This window comes from Lepidochelys olivacea, assembly GCF_965140295.1.
Source record: "Lepidochelys olivacea isolate rLepOli2 genome assembly, chromosome: 21".
NCBI lineage: Eukaryota > Metazoa > Chordata > Testudines > Cheloniidae > Lepidochelys > Lepidochelys olivacea.
This window is the reverse complement of record NC_140431.1, coordinates 13950317-13976643: the sequence shown is the minus strand read 5'-3', so window position 1 is coordinate 13976643 and position 26327 is coordinate 13950317. Positions and strand designations below refer to the sequence as shown.

The following is a 26327-nucleotide window of genomic DNA, read 5'->3' as shown; positions in this document are numbered from 1 at the left end:
CCTGATCATCAACAGCGCTGGAAAGAGAAGAAATGAGAAGGACTCAAACAAGGCCGTTGTTTGCGAGGTGGCTGAGCCGCTGTCCAACACATGCCAGCTCCCCCGTCCCCCCGCCCCCCAGATACAGCGCAGCCCCGGGCAGCCTAATCCCCACAGGGAGAGCACATGAAATCAGATGGACAAGTTTTGATGTGAGGCAGCAGCTTAGGGCAGGCTCAGGTTTCCTTTAGGTTTTTCTATATTTATCTCTGTGATTTAATGCCAGCGCCAGGGTTTAAATGCCACCAAACAGTTGGTGTTAGGAGACAGAGCAGCCGCACACTCTGAGCAGGCTGCTCCCCGCCAGCCGCTTGCCCATGGAGCTCTTTGAGACCAACCCTTACTTCTTTCCAGACCAGAGGTTTTACGATGGCGAAAACTATTTGAGCTCCCGTTTGCAGGGCTACGAGCAGGGGGCATACCAGGAGCGGCCGGGCCTGGGGCTGTGTCCTGAGGGCAGGACGGGGCTGGAGGAGAAGGGCTCGCCCCTGCCTGAGCACTGCCCCGGCCAGTGTCTGCCCTGGGCGTGCAAGATCTGCAAGAGGAAAACGGTCTCCATCGACCGGCGCCGTGCCGCCACCCTGCGGGAGAAGCGGAGGTTAAAAAAGGTGAACGAGGCCTTTGAGGCCCTGAAACGGAGCACGTTACTGAACCCCAACCAGCGGCTGCCCAAGGTGGAGATCCTGCGAAGTGCCATCCAGTACATCGAGCGCCTGCAGACCCTGCTCAGCACCCTCAACCAGCAGGAGCGGGAGCAGAGGGACCTGCGTTACCGCAGCAGCGCCTCCCAGCCAGGGGTAAGTGCCCAGCGCCCCGCCCAGGGAGACCGCAGCTTCCAAAGCCGGCCCCCACCCAGGGAGACCGCAGCTTCCACAGCCGGCCCCCACCCAGGGAGACTGCAGCTTGCATAGCCAGCCCCCGCCCAGGGAGACCGCAGCTTCCATAGCCGGCCCCCGCCCATAGAGAGACCGCAGCTTCCACAGCCGGCCTCCGCCCAGGGAGACCGCAGCTTCCATAGCCGGCCTCCGCCCAGGGAGACCGCAGCTTCCACAGCCGGCCCCCACCCAGGGAGACTGCAGCTTCCATAGCCGGCCTCCGCCCAGGGAGACCGCAGCTTCCACAGCCAGCCCCCACCCAGGGAGACCGCAGCTTCCATAGCCGGCCCCCGCCCAGGGAGACTGCAGCTTCCATAGCCGGCCTCCGCCCAGGGAGACCGCAGCTTCCATAGCCGGCCTCCGCCCAGGGAGACCGCAGCTTCCATAGCCGGCCTCCGCCCAGGGAGACCGCAGCTTCCATAGCCGGCCTCCGCCCATAGAGAGACCGCAGCTTCCATAGCCGGCCCCCGCCCATAGAGAGACCGCAGCTTCCATAGCCGGCCCCCGCCCAGGGAGACAGCAGCTTCCATAGCCGGCCCCCGCCCAGGGAGACCGCAGCTTCCATAGCCGGCCCCCGCCCATAGAGAGACCGCAGCTTCCATAGCCGGCCCCCGCCCAGGGAGACTGCAGCTTCCATAGCCGGCCCCCGCCCAGGGAGACCACAGCTTCCATAGCCGGCCCCCAGCCATAGAGAGACCGCAGCTTCCACAGCCGGCCCCCACCCATAGAGAGACCGCAGCTTCCATAGCCGGCCTCCGCCCAGGGAGACTGCAGCTTCCACAGCCGGCCCCCGCCCATAGAGAGAGGGAGCACAGCGACCACCACTTCCCAGCCATGGAGAGTGCATGTACACCCCCTGCCTCCCAGTCCAGGGGAAGGTGGCCTAGAAGGGCTGAGAGTCGAGGCTGGTGACATCTGAAAATGGGCTGACAAAAGTGACCCAGAAAGGGGCACATGGAGACCAGTCAAGAAAGCAGGTGACGATCCCCTGGTCAGTGTGAGCAGCCACAGGGGCACAGGTTGCAAAGCGGTTTTGATCGTCAGCATTAAATGCCTGATATGCCCTATAACCCCTTCCACAATAACCCCCCAGTCTCCTCCTTAGGCCAAGCTCAGGTACAACTCGTGGCTGCTGATAACGCCAACAAGCAAACGAAGAGGGATCTTGAAATTCTCCTCTCTGCGTGGGCAAGCGCCGTCCTTTCTCCTTTCACAAAGGCTTAGAATGTAACAAGACACAGTCCCTGCAAGGTGGCATTGCCCAGGAAAGAGTCAATATTTTGTGCCTAGGATGCGTTCCTGCAGGGGGATGCGTCAGGGCAGATTTGCCAATATGTTCTCGCTGCTCTGCTCTGCTCTGGCAAAACAGCCTTGTGCCTGGATTCAGTGTTGCTAGAACAGCTGCCGTGTAGTGGAGAATCTGGTACATGCTGTATATACTGGATCATAATATTTGGGCAGTAAATGCTCTAGGCAATAAAAAAAAGTTAACTTCCTGAGCTAGTCTCATAGAAAGGCCCCTGAGCCAGGCACGCTAAGAGCAAATGTCTGCACATCCTTACAGCAAATGCGACTGGCACCTGGAACGGTCTTTGCAGCAGACGGCACTTGAGTGGCAAGCCCTCGCGCATATGCAGAGGAGAGGGCAAGAGGGTGTGGGTGTGGCTGGGGCTGGGAACAAGGCCACCTGTTTAGCACATTTGTTTTATTCAGTGTGCCCATCCAAGTGCCACACAAGGGCATTGGGGCCCCACCCAGAGTCTCAGAACCAGAACTGCCAACCATACGTATTCAAAACTCATGAGTCAGGGCTAGAGCTGGGTCCATTTTTTGGTTTCACGTTGAATTTTTTTTTGTACTTTTCAATTCTCCTAAAAAAAAAAAAATTAAAAATTTGTTTTCAGTTTGACCGAAGACAGTTTTATATTTTAAATGTTTTGGAATTGCCAGTGAGCTGAAAAATCCATTCTTTGCCCAGTTCTGGTCAGTACTCACCACCGCCACAAGACTGTCTTAAAAATTATGAGATTTTTAAAAGATAATACACATTGGGTTCTTTTTATTTGCCCCCTGGTTTCTCAACCACTAGAGTTACACTCCAGTCAAGCTTTTCTCTAAAACCCCTGGGGCTAGAAACTTACTTTAAAACAACAACAAAAAAAGACAGCTGATATAGCCAGTAGTCACTTGACTTCAGGAGCTGGAGATTTAAGAAAAATCTCTGACTATTATAAGACTCCTGAGAAAAATATAAGAGTTGTCGATACCACAAAACTTCCATAACATTTTTGCACATTTTAAGAAATGTGAAAGACTGCAATGCATTCTGGGCTCAATCCTGTGGGGTGCTCAGCACACTGCACATTCCTATTGTGGTCAACAGGAGTTGAAAGTGTTCAGGACCTCACCGGAGGAGCTCTTTGTTTGCAATATCTCGCTGCCCATGCTCTATGGATCACAGTTCCCGAGGCGCAGATCTGGCTGTGAAATATTTTTTTCTTTCTTGTTTCATTACTTTTCATTCATTTTCTTTCACGATAATGATCAGAATTAAGAAAAATCTCCACAAGCAAACAACCAGATGAGGCAAATCTATAGGAACAAAGGTGTGAAAACTAGAAAGTATGCTCAATTGGAATTGATTTATATGGATTTCTCCTGCAGTATGGAAATAAATCAATGCAAACTGCTTACCAAAACAACCCAAACCAGGCAAGTGCTATGTTAAACTGTCAGGGCTAACAACTTTTCTTCAACCCATTTTAGCCTCCTTACCTCTTCTCCTCCTCCCAACTCCTAGGTAGGACTGATCAAAGGTGTTTACTTTAAGTGTATAATGTAAAATCTAACCTTTTTGTGAAACAAATTCATTTCCATTACGTTTTTCTATTTTTGGACAAAAGTCAAAATGAAAAATGCACATTTGTTTTGTTATGAACTGACATTTTAAATTGTGTTCTGGGTTTTTTAGTTTTTTCTCCATATTTTTCATTTCTCTCCCTTTTCCATGGGGATAAAACAAACAAAAACCAAGGAAATGAAAAGCCAAACAAAATGGACATATTCAATAAAACATGAAGAACTGAAGAAGAGCTGTGTGTGGCTCGAAAGCTTGCCTCTTTCACCAGCTGAAGTTGGGCCAATAAAATCTGTTATGTCACCCACCTTTTCTCTCTGAAACAAAACAAACATTGTACATTTCAATTCACTTAGCTGGAAAGTGATTTTAAAAATCCATGGAAAAATTGGAATTTTTTTCCTGGAAAATACTTACCGTTTTTCAACCAGATCACGCTTGTGGGTTAACTTACTGGATAATTGGAACAATGTAAATCACCACAAAAAAACAAAATACAAGAGAAGATGAATTCTGATTCACTAATGCCTTTGATTCTGTTAAACAATAACTTTTTTCCAAATGCAGTCATACCCTGCAAAGATACCTTCACTGCAAAGAATTGGTGCATTTTTATTTCAAGATGATTACACTGATGTGAAAACATTGTGGAGACAAGGCAAAAGTAGCTCCATAGAGCTAGATGAGATCAATCCTATAGCCTTTCTCCCCTTCCTGGGGTTTACCACAACTTGCTTCATCAAAGTGAAAACTACAATGTCCTACGTACACCAGGATTTTACATCAAGATCACTCTCTCAAGTTAGTTATCTTGACAGAAAAACATACCTCTTTTTGCAGTGAAGACAGCATCTCACAACGCAAGGGAGCAGATCAGTCTGTATAAATCCCAGTGATTTTGCGCACTGGTTCCCTGTTTAATGTGTGAGAAGAGACAAGGGGTATATGTCTTCACTAGACTTTTTACCTGGAGTTAAAGAATTGCCAGGTAACTCAAGATACATAACATAACACCGTCCCCACCGCCACATTTGGGCCAGGCTACATTTGATCTTCACCCAGCTGTAGCTCACGAAAGCTCATGCTCAAATAAATTGGTTAGTCTCTAAGGTGCCACAAGTCCTCCTTTTCTTTTAGCGAATACAGACTAACACGGCTGTTACTCTGAACCCTAGGCCAGCGTTTCTCAACCTGGTCAGGTTGGTGACCCGTTCTTTGAAGTGAAATATTTCCGACCCCCTTATGTTTGCAACGCGAGAGTAAATAATGTGGTCAATGCTATGCCTATAGAATGTATTTGTGTGGGACCCTTGAGAGGATGGCAGACAGTACTCGACCTTGAAACATCAGCAGTGAGGGAGCAAGATTTTCTTTGCTTAGAGATTATAATAACATTTTTACTACCCCCCTGGGCCCCTGACTGCCTTTTCTGACTTGCCCCCCACCATCCCAGGGGTCACGATCTACCGGGTGGAGAAGCAACCCTAGGCTAATCCCTGTGATGTTTGTAGACTTGATCAAACATGTATTTGGTCCATACCAGCCTTTACAACTGTGTTAAGTACTACAAGTCAATTAGCACCCAGTTAATTCCAGGTAAAAAACTCTAGTGAAGACCGGCCCAAGAGGGGCTAAGGAGTGGGGATTGCTGTTGCATGACCTCCGACTGCAGTGTAGCCCTACCCAATGGCATCTTCTGTTAACCCCCCGTTCCCCCTCCGATAGCATCTAGGCATGTAGGTGACAGGACTGTTTATATGCAAGGACTGTTTACCAGGAGCAGGTATAATGACTCCAAACTAGAACTCTTATTGGAGCAGTTGTCCCCAATATGGCCCCATTTTGATCTCAGCACGGTTGCTCTGCACTGTGGTTTCAGAGAGGAGCTGAGAAGCCACCTGGCGGGGTGCAGGTGTGACCAGGGAACGGTTGGAGAACAGACGCCGCTGTGTGCTTCCCAGCTCCAGTGAGGGTGGCCAGTCCCTCCCCTCTCCCTTCATTTGCTCTTGCTTCCATTCCAGTTTCTGCTATGTTCAATATCTCACTTCACACTTCTCCCCACCACGGGCCAAGGTGTTTTTCCCTTCTCACATGTCTTCTCAGGAGCTTTCCCCCAACTGCTTTTCTCTCCAGTGTCCCTATTTCTTCTCATACCAATTCATGCTCCTAAAACCTTCTCTTTGCCCCCCCTCGTCTTTGGTCCATCTGCTGGGGTCTCTGCCTCCTCCCCAGGAGAGAAATTCCCAACCCCAGGCTTGTTAGCAATTGACCCTACACAGATGTGTAGAAAGACTCACCAGAGTTAAAGCCCCTATTGTCCTTCACAGCAGCTGATCCCATTGGGGTTCAGTTTACTGTCCCTTTCTTTCTTGAATCCCAGGAATGGAGATTCTGCCCTGAGCTCCAGGGGACGAAAATATTCCTAAGGATTGAGCTAGACCATCATGGGACCTGTTAAGGTAGAACAATACCCTAATCTGCTCACACACTCTCAGTTCCCATGAGCACAAAACAGCCATTAATGATCTGATCTGCCACTTATAAGATCTGGACACTCTCCTCAAGGTCCAATCCTTGCCCATGGGTCTCACAGAATCCACCTTGGGAGATCATTGTTTTAATTCTTAATTAATATTGAAAACATAGGACTTCTCACTCTGAGCAGGTTGGATACAGTGGTAGTGTGCTTCCACATGGACTGAACGTGATTTTTAAAAGAGGTTTGCTTTTCTCACTGGGATTGAGGGAGAGGAGAGCTAGGGCCATCTGGGCCAACTGAGTGGAGCATTTCAGAGCACACCTGGGAGATGACCCAGTGTGAGGGTAGAGCTCTTGGCATGAGTAACCCTAACAGTGATTATCTCCTCCTAATTACAGGTGGCCAGTGAGTGTGGGTCCAACAGCGCCTCGTGCAGCCCAGAGTGGAGCTCCCAGCTGGAATTCAGCAGTAACCCTGGGGGTAAGCAGAGCACATACCTCAGACTGGCCTCTTTCTCCCAGTGCTTTTGGGATGAAGGACAAAAAACTGGACAGTTCAGCTCAGAGAACTGGATGTTTATCCAAATTCTCTGAGCTTTGGGGACATTGCTCCCTCCAAAAGGCCTTCCTAATTCCCTTCTCACATAACGTCCTCTCCTCCCTACAGGCCCAGTCTCCCCTTTGCCTTGTCTTTTTGGTAGGCCCAGAGACCATCATCCCCAATCCACTGTTTTCAAGGGGTGTCCAGATGGTCCTTCCAGATATCCAGGAGACAGGTGGCTGTTCAGCTAGTCCTCAGAGCCCCATGGCAGCATCTTCTGAGCCAAGGGCAGTTACTGACCATCCACCCGCAGCGGGACCCAGACTGTCCCTTTAGCCACCGATAGGTTGTGTACCCAACAGCTCATCTCCCCAGAGCCTCCTCAAATTTCAGCAAGCCCTGCCCACCTGGCCAGGGCGTGAGAATGGCCCAGGTGGCAGCATTTCAAGTCCTGGCTGCCACCTCCCAGAACTTGTTGCTACGGTGATTGAGGGAGGGAGTGGGCCTGGTGCTGGACCACCTCCTCCAGAAGCCACAGCAGATAGGATGGGAGGAACTGAGGAGTGTTGTGGTGGTGGGGGATGTTCCCAGGTGGAAGGAGGGCACCCAGGGGTGGTTTTCATAGAAATTTTTCATAGAATATCAGTGTTGGAAGGAACCTCAGGAGGTCATCTAGTCCAACCCCCTGCTCAAAGCAGGACCAATCCCCATTTTTTGCTTTTTCCAGACCCCAGAGGAATTTTTCTCTAGGAAAGGGAAAAGGGTTGCTTGGTTCCTATTTTCTCGTCCTTCAGGCTTTTGTTATTCTGAGAGATGAGACTCCAGATGCTCCTAAACCGATGAGCTCTTTTCTCCCTCTGAGTTCAGGAGAATCCAGGATTTACTTCTGTTCTGAAGGGATATTACCTCTGGAGCTAGCCTGCCCCTTTGCTGCCTTTTCAGCGACTTGAGAATCAGGAGCAGAAGCCTCCGCACATGCCTAGAATAACACTAGCCTTTCTTCTGCACTGCAAAAGGATCCAGACATTGCAAACTCATGTCAGTCTTGATGTCCCCTCGCCCCACTAAGGATATGTCTCCACAGCACAATGCCCCCGCCCCCTCCCCGCCGTGGCAGTGAATCTCAGAGCCAGGTCAACTAGCTCGAGCTGGGCTCTGAGTCCCTCCCCCTTCACTAGGTCTCAAAGCCAGGCTCCAGCCTGAGCCCAAATGGCTACATGGCTATTTTTAGCCCTGCAGCACGAGCCCAAGCCAACGGACCCTGAGACGCCCTGCCACGGGTCTTTTTTTGCTGTGAGTCGTACCCTAAGCCTTGTTCACCATCACTGTGTTGCAGGTTTCCCCTTTTGGACACAGCAGGCTATTTTCACCCCAGTTGTAACACCTCAGCTGATACTCATCCTTTCCGAAGGGAACGCCCTAGACTGAGCTTCTGCATAATGCCGGCCAGCACATTTCTCCCAGATACCCTTGTACTGAGACTGCATTCAGACTAAAGCATTTCAGGCCTCAGGAGGCTAACCTGTGTCCTACAGGCAGCAAACAGGAGAGATGGGGCTACCCCCCACACCTGAGGCCCCAGCCGTGGCACAGAATTGATTAGGTGGGAGATGGCTGGAGGATCCCTGCTCTTTTCTGCCTGGTTCCTGTCTGTCAGGCCATCACGCTGGATGATTCTGGCTGCACTGATTCAGGGTAGACGCAACATAGCTTTAAGACGTAGGCTGTAGGAGACCCACTTGCAGCTGGAAATGGAGAAAGCAGCTGCTCAGCTGGTTTTGGTTCCTCCTTAGTTCCAGCTGCTAACTCACATCATCTCGAAATACATTCAGGACTGGGGCTGACTGGAAAAATGCATGCTTTATTCCAGGGGAAATTTGGACTTTTGGTTTGGGGGAAAAAAACCAACCAAAACAAAAACGCTGAAAACTGAAGAATGTCCAGCAAAAAAACATTTTCTGCTGCAAATCTTCAGTTTGGGGGATTTTTTTGGTTTTCCAACAAAAAATGGTAAATTTCCCACAGAAAGCAGACACTTTCCCCAAACATTTTTCATTTAATAAAAAACCTAATTTACTGTTGGAAAGAAGATTTAAGGGAAAATTTTCAACCAGACATATTCCTTGCTTCCTGAAAGGCCTTCCCCATGTCAGCAAGTGCTGATATTCCCACAGTGTTGAGTGGGAAGAGAGAGGGGGGTGGAGTAATTGCTAACAAGAGAGGAGGTGTCCATGAGACAATAGGAAATTAGGAATTGCCAGACTGATCAGACCAAGGGTCCAGCTACTCCAGTATCTTGTTTCCAACAGTGGCCAGTGCCAGCTGCTTCAGAGGGAGAAACCTGCACTAGCAGTTCTGGGATAACTTGCCCTCATGGACAGCTTCCTCCTGACCCCAGAGTTACAGGTCAGCTTATGCTAACCTTGTTATAAATGTCTCACTCTTTTCTGAATCCTGCCACTCTTTTGGAATCAAAGAATCATAGAATATCAGGGTTGGAAGGGACCTCAGGAGGTCATCTAGTCCAAGCCCCTGTTCAAAGCAGGACCAATCCCCAACTAAATCATCCCACCCAGGGCTTTGTCAAGCCTGACCAAAACTTCTAAGGAAGGAGATTCCACCACCTCCCTAGGGAACCCATTCCAGTGCTTCATCACCCTCCTGGTGAAAAAGTTTTTCCTAATATCCAAACTAAACCTCCCCCACTGCAACTTGAGACCATTGCTCCTTATTCTGTCATCTGCTACCACTGAGAACAGTCTAGATTCATCCTCTTTGGAACCCCCTTTCAGGTAGTTGAAAGCAGCTGTCAAACCCCCCTCATTCTTCTCTTCTGCAGGCTAAACGATCCCAGTTCCCCCAGCCTCTCCTTGTAAGTCATGTGCCCCAGCCCATGAGTCAGTGAGCTCTTGTGGCAGTGAGTTCTACCGGGCACTCATGGAGTGTGAGAAGGATTTCCCTTTAGCAGTTTTGAATCTGCTGCCTTTCAGTTTCATTGAACATCCCCCTGCTCTCATGTAACTTTTTGTGAATAGACGTTATCTCCCTTTACTACATCATCAATTATTTTGTACACTTTACCTCTGAGAGGCGATGAATAAGAGGGGACATGAGGAAACAGTCCTAATCTTTTCAGTGTTTTCCAGTCTCTGATTGTTCTCATGACTCAGCTCTGTTAAGACGTGGTGCACATGACCCAACGAGTGTGTTTTCCCATCTCTGACATTTCATCACTTACCCTAGAAGGGCCCTTACATTTGGGAACAGAAACTGCTTAAGGTGTCCACCACAGCTTGGCATTTCTCTCACCCCTCGTTCAGGGCTGCAGTCAGGGGATCACAGCAGGGAACAATTGTCACCTTTCCTAGCAGGTCAGTGAAGCTGGGCAAGTTTCACTCCCTGTAACACCCACGTATCTGAAGGAATGATGGGAGAGCCACACCCTAAGTGCTGATCTTCCATGGCCTGGCAGAGCTAGAAACACTTTGGTGATCAAGGCAAACACTTTCTGGACAGCACAACGGCCCTGAACAGATTAGTTCCTTCCCTTTCAGCTGCAGGGATCCTGGTCATTCCTCTTAGGTCTCCCTCAGTCACCTTCATTGGCAGTTTGGTCCCCAAAATCACCTTCATATGGTTTCCTCTCTTGCTCTCTGTAGATCATTTGTTAAATGACGAATCCTCTGAAGACCACAACCTTCACTCCCTGTCCTCGATCGTTGAAAGCATCGCGGTGGAGGATGTGGCTGTCACGTTCCAAGAAGAGAGGGTTCAAAACTGAGGCGGGCAGAAGCCTCTGGGGCTTTTTAGAGTCTTCCCCGGCTGGTAATGAGGTGGTAATTTGGCACCAGAACTCTTCAGACACTGGAAAATGTATTTACCTGTCCAAAGTCATAGACTGTAACTGGTGAAGCCCCTTATCCAATTCCCTAATCATAGCAGAGTGTTTCCACTTGGTCAGCTAAGAGACAAAGGATAAACCGGCTGTTTAAAATGAAGCCTACATTAATACACAAGCTAGTGACCTGATTTTCAGGGGTGCTGAGTCCCCACTTCAATAGGAGTTACGGGTTCTTGGCCTCTCTGAAAAAACTGATCAAAGCATTTTGACATGATTTATTGTAACTGGTACTCAAGGGAGGGGGGCAGAAGCGACACAACTTCCGTGTGAGAAGGAAGGATTCCAGCGTGGGCTTTGTGTTTCGTTCCCTGTTTGTGGAAGTTTGTTTCTTTGGGGGCCAATGTTTGTGTGTGGTTTTTTTTTTTTGTTTTTTGTTTTGTTTTTAAAAGATGCTGTTTGACCAACTTCCTTTGCCAGCTGGTGTTTTGCAGGCGCGGGAGCCGTGTAAATGCTGCCGTCAGGGTCTTTTCTACTGAGCGCTGTGTGGAGTTGCCGGGGTGGGGTTTTTTATTGTTATTTTTGCTAACTTATTTGGACTTTTTTTTAAATAAAGGCAGTCTCGTTTGAAATGGCTTCTGGGTCTCTGTGTTGCCTGAGGGTCACTGTCCCTCTCTCAGGCATGGCTCGCTGTGGGAGACTGGCTGCTTCTTGCCAGCCTTGTGGATCTGCTTCCATTAGGAGTCCAGGAAGCAAACACAGAGGAGAGGAGGATGCAAGAGCTCAACCCAATTGAAGTCACTGGGAGTTCCAGTGCTAATTTCAACAGGAGCTGGCTGGGGCACTAATTTAGATCAGTGCTACGCAGGAGAACATTCCCCTTCTAGTCACTCATGTAATTCCCAGCGTTTTCGTACCAGGAGCTCCCTTACAACTGATAGTCACAACAGATCTTAAACATGCTTTTTGTGCTGTGTTTGTACAACCCCTAGCTTGCAATGGGGGTGAGGTCCATGGCTGGGGCTGATAGCTGCTACCTCAGTACAAAAAGTAACAATAAAGTAACACCCCTGTGAACTAGGTAAGGCACCTGTCAGAACTTAGTTCTGGAGACTGTACGCAGCAGTCCCTGGATCTTAGCCCCATGCTCAGAGAATTGGACCACACCTCTCCTTTGATCTGCCTGTCCTCATCCACCTTAGCTCCAAGAATGCCAGGTTCCCTGTGGTGGAAGGGGGATGAATGCCCCTTCTACCTGCAGAGGAACAGGAGAGAATGTCCTGCCTCCCTAGCCGTGCAAGCCCCCCTGTCCCTTTAAATGGGGATCTCCCACTCCGCAGCACCTTGTGCTAGACACTGGCCGGCGCAGGAAGCTCCAGATGCATCATGTGCTCCAATTAAAAGATTCATAGATTTTTAAGGTCAGAACAGATCTTTGTGATCCTCTGGTCTGACCCCCTGCATAACACAGGCCAGGGCATTTCACCCGGCGATTCCTGCTTGGAGACCAATAGTTAGTGTCTGAGCAAGAGCAAATCATTTGCACAGTGGGAAAGCCACCAGAAGTTGTTCCAACAGTTAATTACCCTCACTGCTAAAAAGTTGCACCTTATTTCTATCCTGAATTTATCTAGCTTCAACTTCCAACCACAGAGCCGTGGCATAAACAAGCTTTGTCTGCTATTTTAAAGAGTTGTCTAGTATCAGAAATCTTCTCCCCCCTTAGGTACTTTTGGAACATGATCAAATCACCTCTTAACAGTCTCTCGGATAAACGCGTTCCTGGCTAGGAATCGGTCTTGTCGCGCTCTTCTGAACCCTCTCATTCTTTCCCTTGGGGCTCAACAGCATGAGAACCTGAAAACTTGGAAATGAAGCATTAAGATGCTACTTCGCACACAACACAACCTCAGCTTTGCCCCCGGAGGGACACCACAGGAACTTCGGGCCTTTCCCTAACAAAAATGTCCTTTTTCTTGGTTTCTCTACAATACCAAATCAAGACTCCTGCTCATCCAGTCCTTCACTGTGGCCTCTGAGCTGCATGAATAGGAGGAGTAATTGCTGCTGGTTGACATGTCACACTGTGCTGCCTTTCTGGTTCGTTTCCAGTTGTACAATCACAAGTAAAGAAGCTAACAATGCATTGGGGGTGTTCCTACAATTAGGTTCCTGCAGGTCAGTCAAATATTGTTCACTCCCAAAGAGGCTATACAGAAAGGTGTTGGCACCCTAAAGGGGGCACAGTTGAGGATGAATTGTGTGTGAAGCTGTACTGACCACAGCCCTGTGAAATTTCCAAGTTTATGGGTTGTTTGTTCTTGCCACCCTAATATTCTTTGCAGGGATTTGTGGGTAGGCTTAACTCCGCATTTCTCGGTTTGCTAACATTTGAGTCTGGTGCTTTGAAGTGCCAAGTCCCATGGGGGAGCAGAGAGCCCTGTTATGCAGCAAAGACCAATCATTTTGGGGAGTAGATTCCCAAGAGTGGCATCAGCATGGCAGAGATTCAAGAACAGGCGTTGGTGGGAAGGCATCCTGCAAAATCATAGAATATCAGGGTTGGAAGGGACCTCAGGAGGTCACCTAGTCCAACCCCCTGCTCAAAGCAGGACCAACCCCAACTAAATCATCCCAGCCAGGGCTTTGTCAAGCCTGACCTTAAAAACCTCTAAGGCTGGAGATTCCACCACCTCCCTAGGGAACCCATTCCAGTGCTTCACCACCCTCCTAGTAAAAAAGTTTTTCCTAATATCCAATCTAGACTTTCCCCACTGCAACTTGAGACCATTGCTCCTTCCCTGGCGTAGTAGGGGCAAGGGAGCTCTTCATGTGCATGCACGGCAGATTTTCTCGGCCGGACCTGCCCAAGAGCCCAGCCGGGATGTTTTCATTCCAGGACACGCTCATCGGCCTCCCGTTGGCAGAAGACAGCTACTGATGGCGGTAGAGCCATCACCTTTATCTAGGTTTCAGAGGGGCAGCCGTGTTAGTCTGTATCCGCAAAAAGAACAGGAGGACTTGTGGCACCTGATTGATGAACCCATTTATTTGAGCATCAGCTTTCGTGGGCTACAGCCCACTTCATCTAGTGGCTCTTCTCAGTGACCCCCAGTGAAGTTAAGGCTGAGCTGTGGTGGTCTTCCAATGGGCATGGATACAGAGGAGAATAAAGCACAAGCCACGTGTTGCTTTAAAATCCTGTTTATTGGAACACACACACATCCTTCCCCACCCCTTTTCAGGGCTTGGAATCCATGCAGTACCAATAATATGACAAAGAAACAGGGTATTGATATAAAGGGGCCACTTACTCTTCAAATTAAAAAAATATTTAATACTGTATTAGGCAAGTAATACACCAAAAGACATTGCAACTGTACAGTCTCTCTGATATTGCACTTCCAAACACACATGATGAGTATAGGTCATTCCAGCCATCTATAAATACCACACTAGAAACAGGGGCCACACAAGGCAAAAGTGGCATGAGGAGACAAAGAGATCCTACCCTACAGGGAAGAAATGGAAAGAGTCAAGAGTCTCCTGCACCAGTTGCTACCTAACCTCAGAGGGGCGGGTGGTGGGAGCTCCCGCTGCACCCACGGCTGGGGCAGGTGTGGTCATTTCCTGGGTGACCAAGCGGGAAAGGGAGGGGTGGGGAGATCATCTGCTGTTTGAACGTCTAATGTGTCCTGTGCACTTCTAGAGCCTATGTGGCTGGAGAGGGAGGCGTGGGGGCAGCTCCCGGCCTCCCCCTCACTGCCCATTGCAGATCGGTTTGGTGCCTCGAATCCTCAGAGTGCTCTCAGCATCAGCTCAGTTCACACACACACAGATACTGCTCAGTGTACACACGGCATGCGAAAATACTGCGTAAGCCGGCCTAGTCACTAAGCTCACCTCTCCGTGAGGGGCAGCCCCCGCCCTGCACCAGCACAGACCCCTCTCACCCCGCCCCCGAGGGCAGCCCCCTCTCTGCAGCAGCCCATAAGCCCTGTGGCTTGGTGCTGAAGCCTGGTGTCTTCCCCAGCCCGTGGGCTGTCCTGGCAGAAGCTCCTAGCCGTGAGGCCTGGCACCACGGCTTGTGTATTATAGAGAAGGGGGATTCCCTCTTGTTCTCTTGGCAGAGGGCTCCTTGGCTCCCTGGTGCCCGCGGTGAGGAGACGCCAGCGCGGCTGCCCTCAGCTATATCGGCAAAACGAAACAGACACAGAAACAAAGTGGACAAATCTTGCAGGCCGGCCTCAAGGCGTCTCCGCCCCGCACATGGGGCCGGACCTTTCGGACGGAAACACAGCGCGGCCAGCTGACCACGCCTGCAGCAGAGAGGTGCCCCGTGCCGCTCTCAGAGGAGCCTGTATCCGTGAGGCAGGTGAGGAGGGAGGATGGCTGCAAAGCCACAGAGGTTACCGGGACCTAGGGGGACCCAAGAGGAGACCGGGAGGGGGTGGGGTTGTGTACAAGCGGGAGGCGGCGAGCGTCCTTTTCGGTCCACGTGGCCTGTAGCGTCTGGTCTTTGGAGCAGAGGCGCAGACGTGGTCTGGGATTCCGGCCTAGTCCCGGAAGGCAGCCAGCAGGTAGCCATACAGGTAGTGGGAATGTGCTGCAAGACAAAGTGCGAGAGGCCCTGTGAGCATGAGAGGACGTGACACTGAGCTGCAGCAGCTTCCACTTGCCTTCCTCCAGGGGCTCAAGCAGCTGGGGCTTGCCGTGGAGCAGGGCAGGGGGTTAGCAACCCCCCTGGCTTATCTATCTCAGGGACTTCCATAGCCCCCATTGCCATAGGGTCTAAGCATTCCTTGCAATCTTTACAAGGGTAGTACAATCTTTACCCTCACATTCTTCTGGGAGGTAGGGCCGGGCTTTTGCTCCATTGCACAGACGGGGACTGAGGCCCAGAGAGGCTAGGTAACTTGCCCAAGGTCACACAGGGAATCTGTGGCAGAGCCAGGAATTGAACCTGGGTCTCTGGCTAACACCCTCACCACTAGGCTGCACTTTTTCCATTCCAGTGGGGCCCTCCCAAATCAGGAGGTGGAGGCAGCTCCAGGACAGAGACCAGGCCGGCTGTTTGCGCAACACCAGAAGGTTGGGCTTGTCAGGGACAGTCCCCTGGGGGCAGGGACCAGATCTGCCTAGGTCTCTGGACAGCCCCTAGCACAGAAGGACCCTGGTCTGTAGGTACCACTGCAGTACAGATAGTAACAACTAATAACAACCAGCTGGGAGGGCAATGGGAGCATCCTCTCAGGGGGCGCAGTGTTTCCATCAGCCAGAGCTGCCCCTGCTGTACAATGCATTGATCAGCACCTGGAGCAGGAGCAGGGAGAGTCCGATGTTCTCACAGGGTGTGATGCAGGCAAATGCAAGACCCCTGTGATCCATTCCCTTCGTGACTGGCAGCACATCTCCATGAGCCCCAAGAGGAGAGCTCTGGGCCTGCCCTTGCCCCCTGCTCAGCCCCTCCCCAGTCACCAGCTCTCAGTGAAGATCACCTGGACCAATCCAGCAAGCAAGTGAGCAGAGGGGAGCAGCGACCTGGGAGTTAATGGGAATGGGGTGCACTCTAGACATGCAGGTTTGAGTAATTGCCTCAGGGGCAGACAGGTCCCCGAGGCCAATGCACCCGATGCAGGCCCAACGCTGGCTTAGTTGCTCTGTGCCACCCTCAATGGCCCTCCATAGTCTCACACTGAACATCCTCCTCCCCAGGCTCCAGGCTGCATGTCCTTCACGTCAGCTGTGTCGGCCCCCCTCTGTACTCGTCCCCCTGCTGCAGGCCCGCCAGGCCCCTGTGCTCCAGTTCCACATACCAGGCCCGTTCTAGAGCCTTCTGGCCAGCACTGCAAAGCACGGTCACCCGCTCATTAATGAACTCGCATGCAGCAGGGGAGTGTCTTACTGAGGCTAACCTGCTCTGGAGCGGGGACGTGCTGATGAACAGAACTGCTCCACGGCGGGTTGATGCCAGTGCTCCGTGCAAGCGGGCGAAGTGACCAGCCCCGAGTCACACAACAAAGACATTGCCCGGGACAAAGCCCGACAGTCCTGACTCCAAGCTCAAGCTCCAACCACTGGGACGTACCCTGTGCGTTACTCTGTCAAATCCCCATGAAGACGAGGGTGGAAAGTGACCTCCTTTGATGTCCAGGGCCGTACACTTGGCTGGGGTAAACCAGCACAGACCATTGATTGCCATGGAGCTGATTTACATCAGCAGATGATAGGCCGTAGACGGTTATGAAACATCTTTCCTGCAATTACATTGGCGTGTCTCTGCAAGCACTGTGGGGCTGTATCTCTACATCCATCCACAACACATCAGAAGAGAATCCTTAGTTAGAATTAAATGTTCAGAAAGCAGCATCCCATTAAAACCGACTGCAGAGGTACTGGTCCCTCCTCTTAGCCAGCGCCCTCCCCACTTGTCTCATCTTTCCCTGCTGCATACCGTCCAAACACTAGACTGGGACAAGGAGGGTGAGGGAATATTTTCTCTTGGACCAACTTCTGTGGGTAGAAGGGACACGCTTCACTGAGCTCTTCCTCAGGTCTGGAGTTAGCTAGGTAGGAGTGTCGAAGGGAGGCCAAGTCAGGACACTAACCTGCCACATGCAAACTCACTAATGAACAGGAGACAGCGCTTGGTGACGCTGTGACAGTTTGTACTCTTATAGTCACCCTTTTTACAAGTTTAGGATAAATTCTGTACAAAGTATGCCTGTAGGGCATCATTTGAAAACTCATAATCTGCTGAACATTATTGTCCTGGTAAAATATATGCAGCAACATTGTATGTAAAGTTATAAAACTCTACTGTATAAGGCATGTGCTAAATCTGGGGAAACAGCCTCAGACCAGTTCCCCAGAGACAAAAGGATAGCCTGCACTTCTGCTAGGTGCCAATATAATCAAATGGACTATCAGCTCGTTAAATGGCCACTCCCTGGCAGGAAAAAGGGTGTGAGTGAAAAATTTACAAAAATTGGCAAAGGAACAGACTTGTTGTTGTCTGATCCCCAGCTGGAGAGGATTCTCAGAGCAGAGAAAAAGATATAAAAATGAGGAACAGAGGCCCCAAATTACCTCTTTCCCCTCATGGCATCAACAACGTTTGAAAGGCAAAGGACACATCACTGAACTGGGGAACTAGTGCTGGCTGAAAGATCCAGCCAGACTGGTGTAAGCAAATGGTGAGAAAAACCTTTTGCTTTGAATTCACTAAGCTTGTCAAGGTAGGTATTAGTTTGTGGTTTACCTTTTATTTCTTTGTAACCAACTCTGACTAATATGCCTCATTACTTGTAATCACTTAAAATCCATCTTTCTGTACTTGATAAGCTTGTTTTATTGTTTTATCTAAACCAGCATGTGTTTGGATTGAAGTGTTTGGGAACCTCCATTTCATCATTTCATATCACATCATTTCATATCATTTTCTATTAATGAAATGGTGGCCTTTCTATGGGTTTGTATTGTCCAGAAGGAAAGAGCTGGGCAGTACAAGACACACATTTCTGGGGACAAGTCTGGGTCTAAGAATTTGCTGGTGTCACTCTGCAATACAATTCAGGAGTGGCTAGCCACACTCACATAATTCAGCTGGAAGTGATTTTGCATGCTGGAGGCTATTTGAGAGCAGGCCAGGAGCGGTGGTTCTCACAGCGAAGCCGTGTAAAAGGCACCCCAGGTTGGAGAGTTAAGGGGACACAGCTGTTCAACAGCCCAGATCGTACCCTGGGGAAGGTCACAGTGATGGTCTCCAAAAGGTGCTAGCAACAGAAGCAACAGCTGAAGATGAGCTCTGTGTCACTCAAAAGCTTGTCCCTTCCACCAACAGAAGCTGGTCCAATGAAAGATATTTCCTCACCCACTTTGTCTTCACTCTTATCCTCTGTGAATACCAGACTACGAGCTCTCTGGGCCATGGGCTGCCTTTGCAGCATTTGTATCTACGGGGCCTAGTGCAGCAAGGGATCCCCAACCGGGGTCTTTAAGCCCTGCAATAACAATGAGAAGCTGTTTACTTCTGAAGCTCCAAAGGAAAGTCCTGGGGAAATCAGGAAACCCCGTTGATATGCTAATGACCTCATCTCCTCTGGAACATCTCTAGGTGAGCTGGCTCAGAGCTCCTTCCCGGGGAGAGAGGCGGAGAGGAGGACAGAGGCATAGCCATGCCAGCGAGAGGAATCCAGCAGTAGAAGGCTGTACTGGGTCTTTCCTTGGGCTCGACGAGTAGACCCCCTGGCGGCTGCTTGGATTATTGCCATTTCAGCTACTGTACCTTGGTCTTCCTTAAACTTACCCACAGTCTGGGCTGATTCCCCTTAGAGAATGACCCTCAGCAGGAATACGTTCGAACTGTGGAGGTCTCCAATCTTTGCGGCCCAGATGCACCAACTGCAAGCCGGTCAGAGTAAAACACAAAGCATGCGATTAGGGGTGCCCGGGCCTAGCTCAGAATTAACTCTCAGCTGCCCACGGACATGGCTCCAGCTGGGCTGTTATTCGGAAGGGACAGGAGTTAGTTGTTTGGACTTGAAAGGACTGCATTATTTCAGTTAATAAGCCTAAATGAGTGGCTGGTTCTGTACAGTAGGGTGCGTGCATTGCTGTCACACAACGAGAGCAAGTTCCCCGGCGATGTCACAGGGAGGCCAGAAGCAGACTGATTTGGTGTAACTCCTACTTGGAGGGGGGAAGGAGTACGTTACACCAGCTCAGATTCCCTTCAGCCTTCCCTGTGCTTGTGTAGACTCTTCTCTGAATCTGACCCAGGATGTTTGAACTATTCCACCTCTTGGGACATCATCTCATTTTCTCCTTTGTGAAGCCTGCCCTGAGGAATGCTTCTCTTGGGCTTTATTCCCCCTGCAGGGTGCATTCCTGTGTCACCAACTCTCGCAATCTTATCCGGAGTCTACCACTACTAGGTGGTTTTCTGAAAGCCCCAACTCCTGGAGTCCCGTGATTAGGTAAGAGGCTCTGCGACTCCTAAGTAAGTTTCTAGCCCACGTGGTTGAGGAGAAATGCTTGGATGTATAGGCACCGGGGCTGGAGCACCCATGGGGAAAAAAATGGTGGATACTGAGCACTCACTGGCAGCCCCCTATCAACGCCTCTCCCACTGGCACCCACTGGCAGCCGCCGATCAGTGCCTCCCGCTCCCTCCCAGCGCCTCCCGCCTGCCACAGGCAGCTGTTTCGAGGCATCAGGAGGTGCTGGGGGGAGGAGCGAGGGTGCAGCACGTTCAGGGGAGGGGGCGGCACTGGGTGTGGAAGAAGCGGGGCGGGGGCGGGAACAGGTGGGGCCGGGGTGGGAAGAAGCAGGGCGGGACATTGGGGAGTGGAGCAGGGAAGGGGCCAGCGGGCAGAACACCCCTCCCGCCCCCAGCAGATTACAAACTCGGCGCCTCTGCTCGGGTGTGTGAGCGCAGCCCAAAGGCTCAGAAACCAGACGTCAAAGGCAACGAGCCCAATGGCCTTTTCTTTTTCTTTTCTTTTCTTTTCTTTTTTTTTTAAATCAACCTTGTGACTTTTTAGGCCAATCTCCTGCTTTTCGGGGGGCTGAAGGGGGCCGACTCACGATTTTGGAATAGCTGGGAATGGCAACAGGGGCACCCTGCTTGGGAGGCGGGGCTCAGCGTACGTCCAGGCTTCAGTCCCAGGACACGACGGCAGCTCGAGCAGACACGCCCGAGCTAGCTTTGATGGAGTGCTGCAGCATGGGCCAGCCGCTCCGTGCCGCGAAGTGCTCGCTGCCACGGCTTTGCTGCTTCCGGTTCTGGAGCTAGCTAGGTCAATGCTCGCGCATCTAGGTCCACCGGAGCCGCAGTGGCAGTCCGCGATTGCAGTCTAGCCATCCCCAAAGAGTAACCAGGGGAGAGTGGATCATTGCTCGCCTGCTCTAAGCTTCCGGCTGACCACAGCTTCGCAATCCAGAGGAGAGAACAGAGTTAGGATGGGCCCTGGGGATTGGGTGCCATCTCTCCCAGTTCTGTCACCTGAAATGGACGGGCTGGATGCTGGAATCCCGGGGGGAAGCTCTCTGGCCTGTGTGATGCGGGAGCTCAGAGTGGATGATCAGAATGGTCCTTTCTGACCTTCGTGTCTACGAATCAATGAAACGCTGCTGATGCTGTGGGACCTGCTACTGCCCTACGGCAAATAGCCCCTGATGCCACCCGGGACCTGGGCGTCAGCAGCAGGGACGTCGACGCTGAACTGAAAACTAGAAATAGCAGCAACGTGGAGTGAACAGAAAATGGGATACAGAGAGGTGCCGCACTGTCCCCCTCTGTCTCTCTCGGACAGCAGCCGGGCTAATGGATACGTCAGAGCTTTGATTGTAGCTCTGTGGCTCAGCCAGGCTTCCTGGGGATGTCTGGCCCTGGTGACTTATGTTTTGATGTTATGGTGACAGACAGACAGCTAGGGAGCTTGGTGTTTCACCTCCACTTTGCCCTTTCATTAAGGTGCTCAGGGAAGAGACTGCGCGGCCTCCCATTCACTGCCTAGGAGGTGTTCCCCCAGCACCCTCCATGGTGGGTGCAGATGTGCAATCATCATTTCGCTTCTCTGCAATCTCCTCATCCTCCTTGATTGCCCCCTTTTCCCCCGGACGTGGCCCCAGGGCCTCCTACTTCTCATGGATCTGAAGGATTTATTCTCTCTGTATCTCAGCCTAGTCTCCAAGTTTAGCCCAACTATGACTAGCTCCCCTCTCAGACTCCCTTAGGCTGGATTTCCATTTTGGAGGCCAGCTTTCACCCTGGAGAATCACTGGGGCAATGACTTCTGGCTCACCAGGCACTAGAGCATGATGCTAACTGCTCGCCCAGGACAGCAGATGCTGGTTTGAGAGGCGTCTGCTCTGCAAAGAAGCCCCTGGGGAGCTGGGGCTGGAGGGCCCATGTCCTACCTTCTGGTGGCATTTTCTTCAGCGGGGCTGAGGGGGGTGGCAAGGGCACCAAGGCGGTGGCTCGGAATCCGGCGGGGAGCGTCTCGGCCGAGCCGCTGAGCATGTCGATGCTGTGAACGTCTCGAGGGCGAAAGCGCTTTCTCCAGGACGGGGTTCGCCGGAAGGCCTTGTCCTCACCCTGCAAGGGAACGGCTGGTTACGCCTTTCACAGCCAGCAGCACCGGGAACAGCGGGCTCTCACACCAGTCGGGGCTGGCGGGGGGCGGTGTGTGAACGGGGTGACGCACGCCGGTGGGACAGTGTGTGTGTGTATGGGGGGGAGGATCAGACACTGCCTGCAGCACCAGAGATGGACTCAGACACCCCTGCGGCACGGCGGGGGGGGACGGACGAGATGACGGGGAGGGCTCAGCCATGCAGCTCAGGTAACGCCACCGCCCTTCCGTCAGTGGCACCCGCTTCCCCCGCATCCTCCATTCACAGCCCCCTGGGAGGTTCTCCGGCCGGCTGGCCCTTCCCTGTCACTAGCCCAAACTGAATGGCCCCCTCATGGGGCAGGTGAACGACCATCCCCGTGGGCTCAGCCACGCGGAACGAAAGGGCCACAAACTGCCACGTGGCGGCGTGTGACACCAACCCGGCCCAGCCATGACTCCTGGACAACAAAGGGTTTGTCTACAAGGAAAATTATTCCAGATTAATTAAACATGTGAATTTAAACATGATCAAGCCCATGTGGACACTCCCACGCAGAATAAAAGTGGTTTTAGGGATTGCCTACACAAACAGGGACACTCAGAAAAGTGAATCCTAATTAACTTTTAAAAGTACATTAGTTAATGGCATTAAACCTCTCTGTGGACACTCTCATTCAGAAGTAAAGTGGCCTTGGAACTGAATTAAATGAAAGAGAATTAAGGTCACTTTAATTCTGAATGAGAGCATCCACATAGGGGTTAGTGTGATTGAACTAATCCACTTTAAAAATTAATTTTTCACGTAGGCAAGCCCTTAATTCAGTTTAATTTAATGTACTTCCATAGTGGAGTAATTATCCTGGAATAAAATCCCTTTTATTCCAAAACAGAGAATCCACATGTGGCGCTATTCCAGAATACCTCTTCTAGCCAGCCAATTTCCTCATGTAGACATGTCCTAACGCTATAAGCTCATGAGGGTTTGACTTTCCCAAGCAGCTACCGCCATGGACAAGAGAGAGACAATTGAACCAGGTGTGGAAGTCAGCGGCTTATCTCCCAGTGATCATTCCCTCACATCCCCTCGCATGTATCTCCCTCCATCAGGGAGTACAGATGTGCTTGTACAATGATGGGTGTCACAGAATTCACACGCTCTCATGCGGCACTGGGCACAAAGAACGTGCAAGGGCAAAGGTCTATGCAGCTGGCATCCACGCCAACAAGGCCCTTTCTGTCCAAAGAACCTACCCAGATACCGGGGCTTCTTTTCTCTCAGGTCTCGTTGCCCTAGGAGGTTTGTCCATCCTGCACTGGGATTGCCACTAAGAGTTAATTAACTTGAAATAGCACAGATGTAGGCCTGGTCAAAAATTTGACGTCAAAACCGTTTTTTGATGAAAAACTGGGTGATTGGTTTTTTTTGCAACAAGTGTCTGCTCTCCGTGGAAACATCTGAATTTCAGCTGAAAAACTCAACGCCTCAAAACTGAAACAATTCCTCTGAAAACGGAAACATTTTTATTTGGCTCTGGTGCCGCAGTGCCTCATGGGAATTGCAGTGGAGTTGCCTCATGTCTCCATTCCGCTCCATGGGGCACTGCAGCATTTCCAAATCCAAATATTTCGGTATTCAAATTTTCCCCGAAAAACCGAAATTTTCCACAGGGGCTGGCTCTAATTTAATTTTTGTAACCACCTGTTGACTTGTTTGTGTCACGTTGGTCCCTTCCACGCTTCTGATTCACTCTCCCATTGGCGGTTGCTGGCGCACGAAAGGCTTGTCCAAAGCTAAGCAATGACTTCATACTGTAGCTACTCAGTAAAGAGACTGGCCTTGGCAGTGAGGGACCTGCACTTATTATCCGGTTTTTGTATAAAGGGCTCTGGGAAAGGGGATGGCATGAGGCAAAAGTAGGTGGCTTTAGGATGCTGTGTGGGGAAAGCTGAGGAACCTGGTTCCAGAGGGGCTGCTCAGGCCCCTGACACCACAGAAACTGTTTGAGGGCTTCCTGGCATACGGGTAAGGCTTGTCCTTCCCAGCTTAATGAGGTAGAACATGGGACCTGACGGTCTTAAATCAGACCCAGCTCTGGTCTGTCAGGGTAGTGGAGGCCCAAAGCCCAGACAGGCCCATGCCCATTTCTAAGGTAGGGCTGGCCAGGCGAGTTCCCTGAAGGGACCAAGTCCCCTGAGCATGGGCTCCCATCCCGGCCTGCATGTCTTGGTGCTAACTGTAATCTCGGCTTCAGGGACGGAGCGTGCCGAAGCGTGCGCCTTTTCCTGAGCACGTGAAATGGAGGGGCCAGTGCGGCGGCGAGCTGCTGGAGAGAGAGGCTTGTTCCAGCTCTCGGTGTGCCTGGTCGCTGGCTAGAACGGTGGATGTTCGTTTATAATGGCGTGGGCTTTTCATATTGGGGTTTTAAGTTACATCCTGGTCACCGAAGGGCTGATTTTCAAAAGCACAGATTGCATTTAGACACCTAACTCCCCTTGACTTTGAGAGTTAAGCACCCGACGGCCATCTGTGCCTCCAGAAATCTTCCCGGAGCGGAGGGATGCCTGCTTTTTTTATTCCATATCAATCTACATAAATACATAGACGATTTCCCATTGTCCCTGGGCTGCCGCTAAGCCTGGTCACCTTGGAAGTCATCTGTCAAACAGGTGCAGTGCCAAATGGCTGTGACTTACTTAGACTGTCAGCTCTGTGGGGCAGGGGCTATCTTTCTGTTGGGTGTCTGTACAGTGCCTAGCACAGTGGGGTTCTGGTCCATGGCTGGGGCTCCTCGGCGCTACCATAATACAAATAATAAATGAGGATAATCACTGAGGGTGCCTGTGGTGGAGGTGCTGGGGCTGCTACTGTGGCTATCATATCTCAAGTCTGCCGCCCAGTCCTTGCTGTGCCGTACCCTTCCTGCCACGGCCATGGCGCGGCTCACTTTCTGTGGAGGAAGACTTCCAGCTGACCCATCCCTAGCAGGATACCCCATATGTTCCAGCTGTTTCTTGGGAACAAGCAGCCACTTTGTGTAATTTACTAGGAACCTTGTAACTCCACCACCCTGCTGGTGGGAAGGACAGACCCGCCTAGATCCCTTCCAAAGCCAGTGGGGACATATATTGTTCTCATGGGGGAATATGCCCAATTCACACAACTGCGCTGCTCCAAATACAAGTGTTTGCTACAAGGAGATGGTACCAACTCTTGCCCATAAGGGCAGCACTTTGCCACGGCAGGGCTGCTCCCTCAGTAAGAGCCTGAGAAACGTCTGGCAATTGGTGTGTACCAAGAGATCGGCATTTTCAGGCTGTTCCGTAAGGGGTGGAGGTCACCTCTTTGAGGAGACAGTCTCACGGCCACCTCCCTCACATTTGCAATTGCCTGTTCCCATCCCCGCGGCCGTTCGGGATTCCGTAACATCTCTGCAGTGAATGCTGGCTCGATGAGCCGCGCTGGCAAAGAACTCCTGCGCTTTCAATTGTCTTCACTGCAATGCAGGGCACACACCCTGATGGAAGCAGCGAGATGCAAGGATGAGCCAACCCCACAGGACCAGCCAGCTCTCGCAGACTGTGAGATTTTCTTAAACAGACTCCGCATCCAGCTACATCCTCACCTGTCCTGAGGCAGCAGATAGGCTGATCAGGCCAGTCCATACTGGATGTCTCTGGGTTCCACCTGAGCCACTGCTTGAAAGCTGCTGCTTTGCTTTTTCATCACTGATTAAAGCAGAGGAGGCCGAGACCAAAATTTTTAGGACAGTCTCTCTCCCATTGAGGCACCTATATAAGCAGTCAGATTTTCAGAAGGGCTCAGCAAGGGGCGGGAGGGGGAGGGGGGCATGTTGGGTGCTGAGATCTTTGGAAAATCTGGCCCTCACTGCCAAGAACAGAAAGAGAAAGTGCAAAGAGACCCAGGGGCTGCATGCCTGTGATAACGACAGTGACCCACCTGCCTCTCTCAAATGTTATGAGCAGTAATTAACGTCCTGAAAATCGAACGCGTTGGCGGACGTGCAAAGCGTTACGATGCACCACCCTAGCCTACCGGCGGATAGAAAGGGACACCGTGCAGGCAGTGAGTGGCTGACAGACTTGGTGGGATTTCGTCACGCGCCACGAGGCTTGATGGCTCAAACTTCTGAACTCGGAAAGTGCCCCACTCGGTCACCAGCCTCCGGTCCCATCCCGAGCACGGAGAATTCAGGCAGCACTGGTAGCACGGTGACATCCTGTGTCCGAGTACAACGCTCAGCCTGGCCTGGAGAGCAGCTGGTGCTGCATGACGCCGGGCACAGGATGGAAACAAAATCTCCAGCACTGTGTCGCTGACGTCCAACTAGTTCTTGGTCCCCTCCCACCCCCAGTAGAAATGTGTGTCAGTTTTTGCCTTGCATGTTAGAGAGATCTTCAGAGCGACTGCCGCTGCCCCAGAACGTCACCAGACCTGCAGCATTTAAAGAGACCTTGCACATTCTTTGAACACAAGTTTGTATTTATTGACAGAATCATACACTGATCATGGTACATGAACCAGCTGGGACAGTGACTCACAATAGGTACAAAGTTACAC

General features: G+C 51.2%; 2 protein-coding genes across 11 annotated transcripts in view; one reads left to right on the top strand and one right to left on the bottom strand.

Annotated features, from left to right (window-relative positions):
- Positions 1-278: 278 nt before the first annotated feature.
- On the top strand, positions 279-11236 carry MYOG (myogenin; the record flags this gene model as incomplete). The annotated part of the gene is given in 4 exon segments (XM_084611506.1): positions 279-299; positions 303-836; positions 6649-6730; positions 10450-11236. Coding segments are annotated over 4 exon segments (759 nt in total). The 3' UTR covers positions 10572-11236.
- A 2580-nt stretch (positions 11237-13816) lies between these two features.
- Positions 13817-26327, bottom strand: part of PPFIA4 (PTPRF interacting protein alpha 4) — a 168106-nt gene continuing 155595 nt past the window's right edge. For 8 of the 10 annotated variants that reach the window (XM_084610904.1, XM_084610911.1, XM_084610912.1 and 5 more), the window contains 3 exons: positions 21552-21729; positions 18937-19031; positions 13817-15234 (listed from right to left, as the gene is read on the bottom strand). In XM_084610904.1, the coding sequence (XP_084467030.1) occupies positions 18973-19031; positions 21552-21729 (237 nt within the window). In that variant the 3' untranslated portion in view covers positions 13817-15234; positions 18937-18972. The remainder of the gene's footprint in view (positions 15235-18936; positions 19032-21551; positions 21730-26327) is intronic. The other 2 variants (XM_084610908.1, XM_084610913.1) reach the window with 1 other exon arrangement.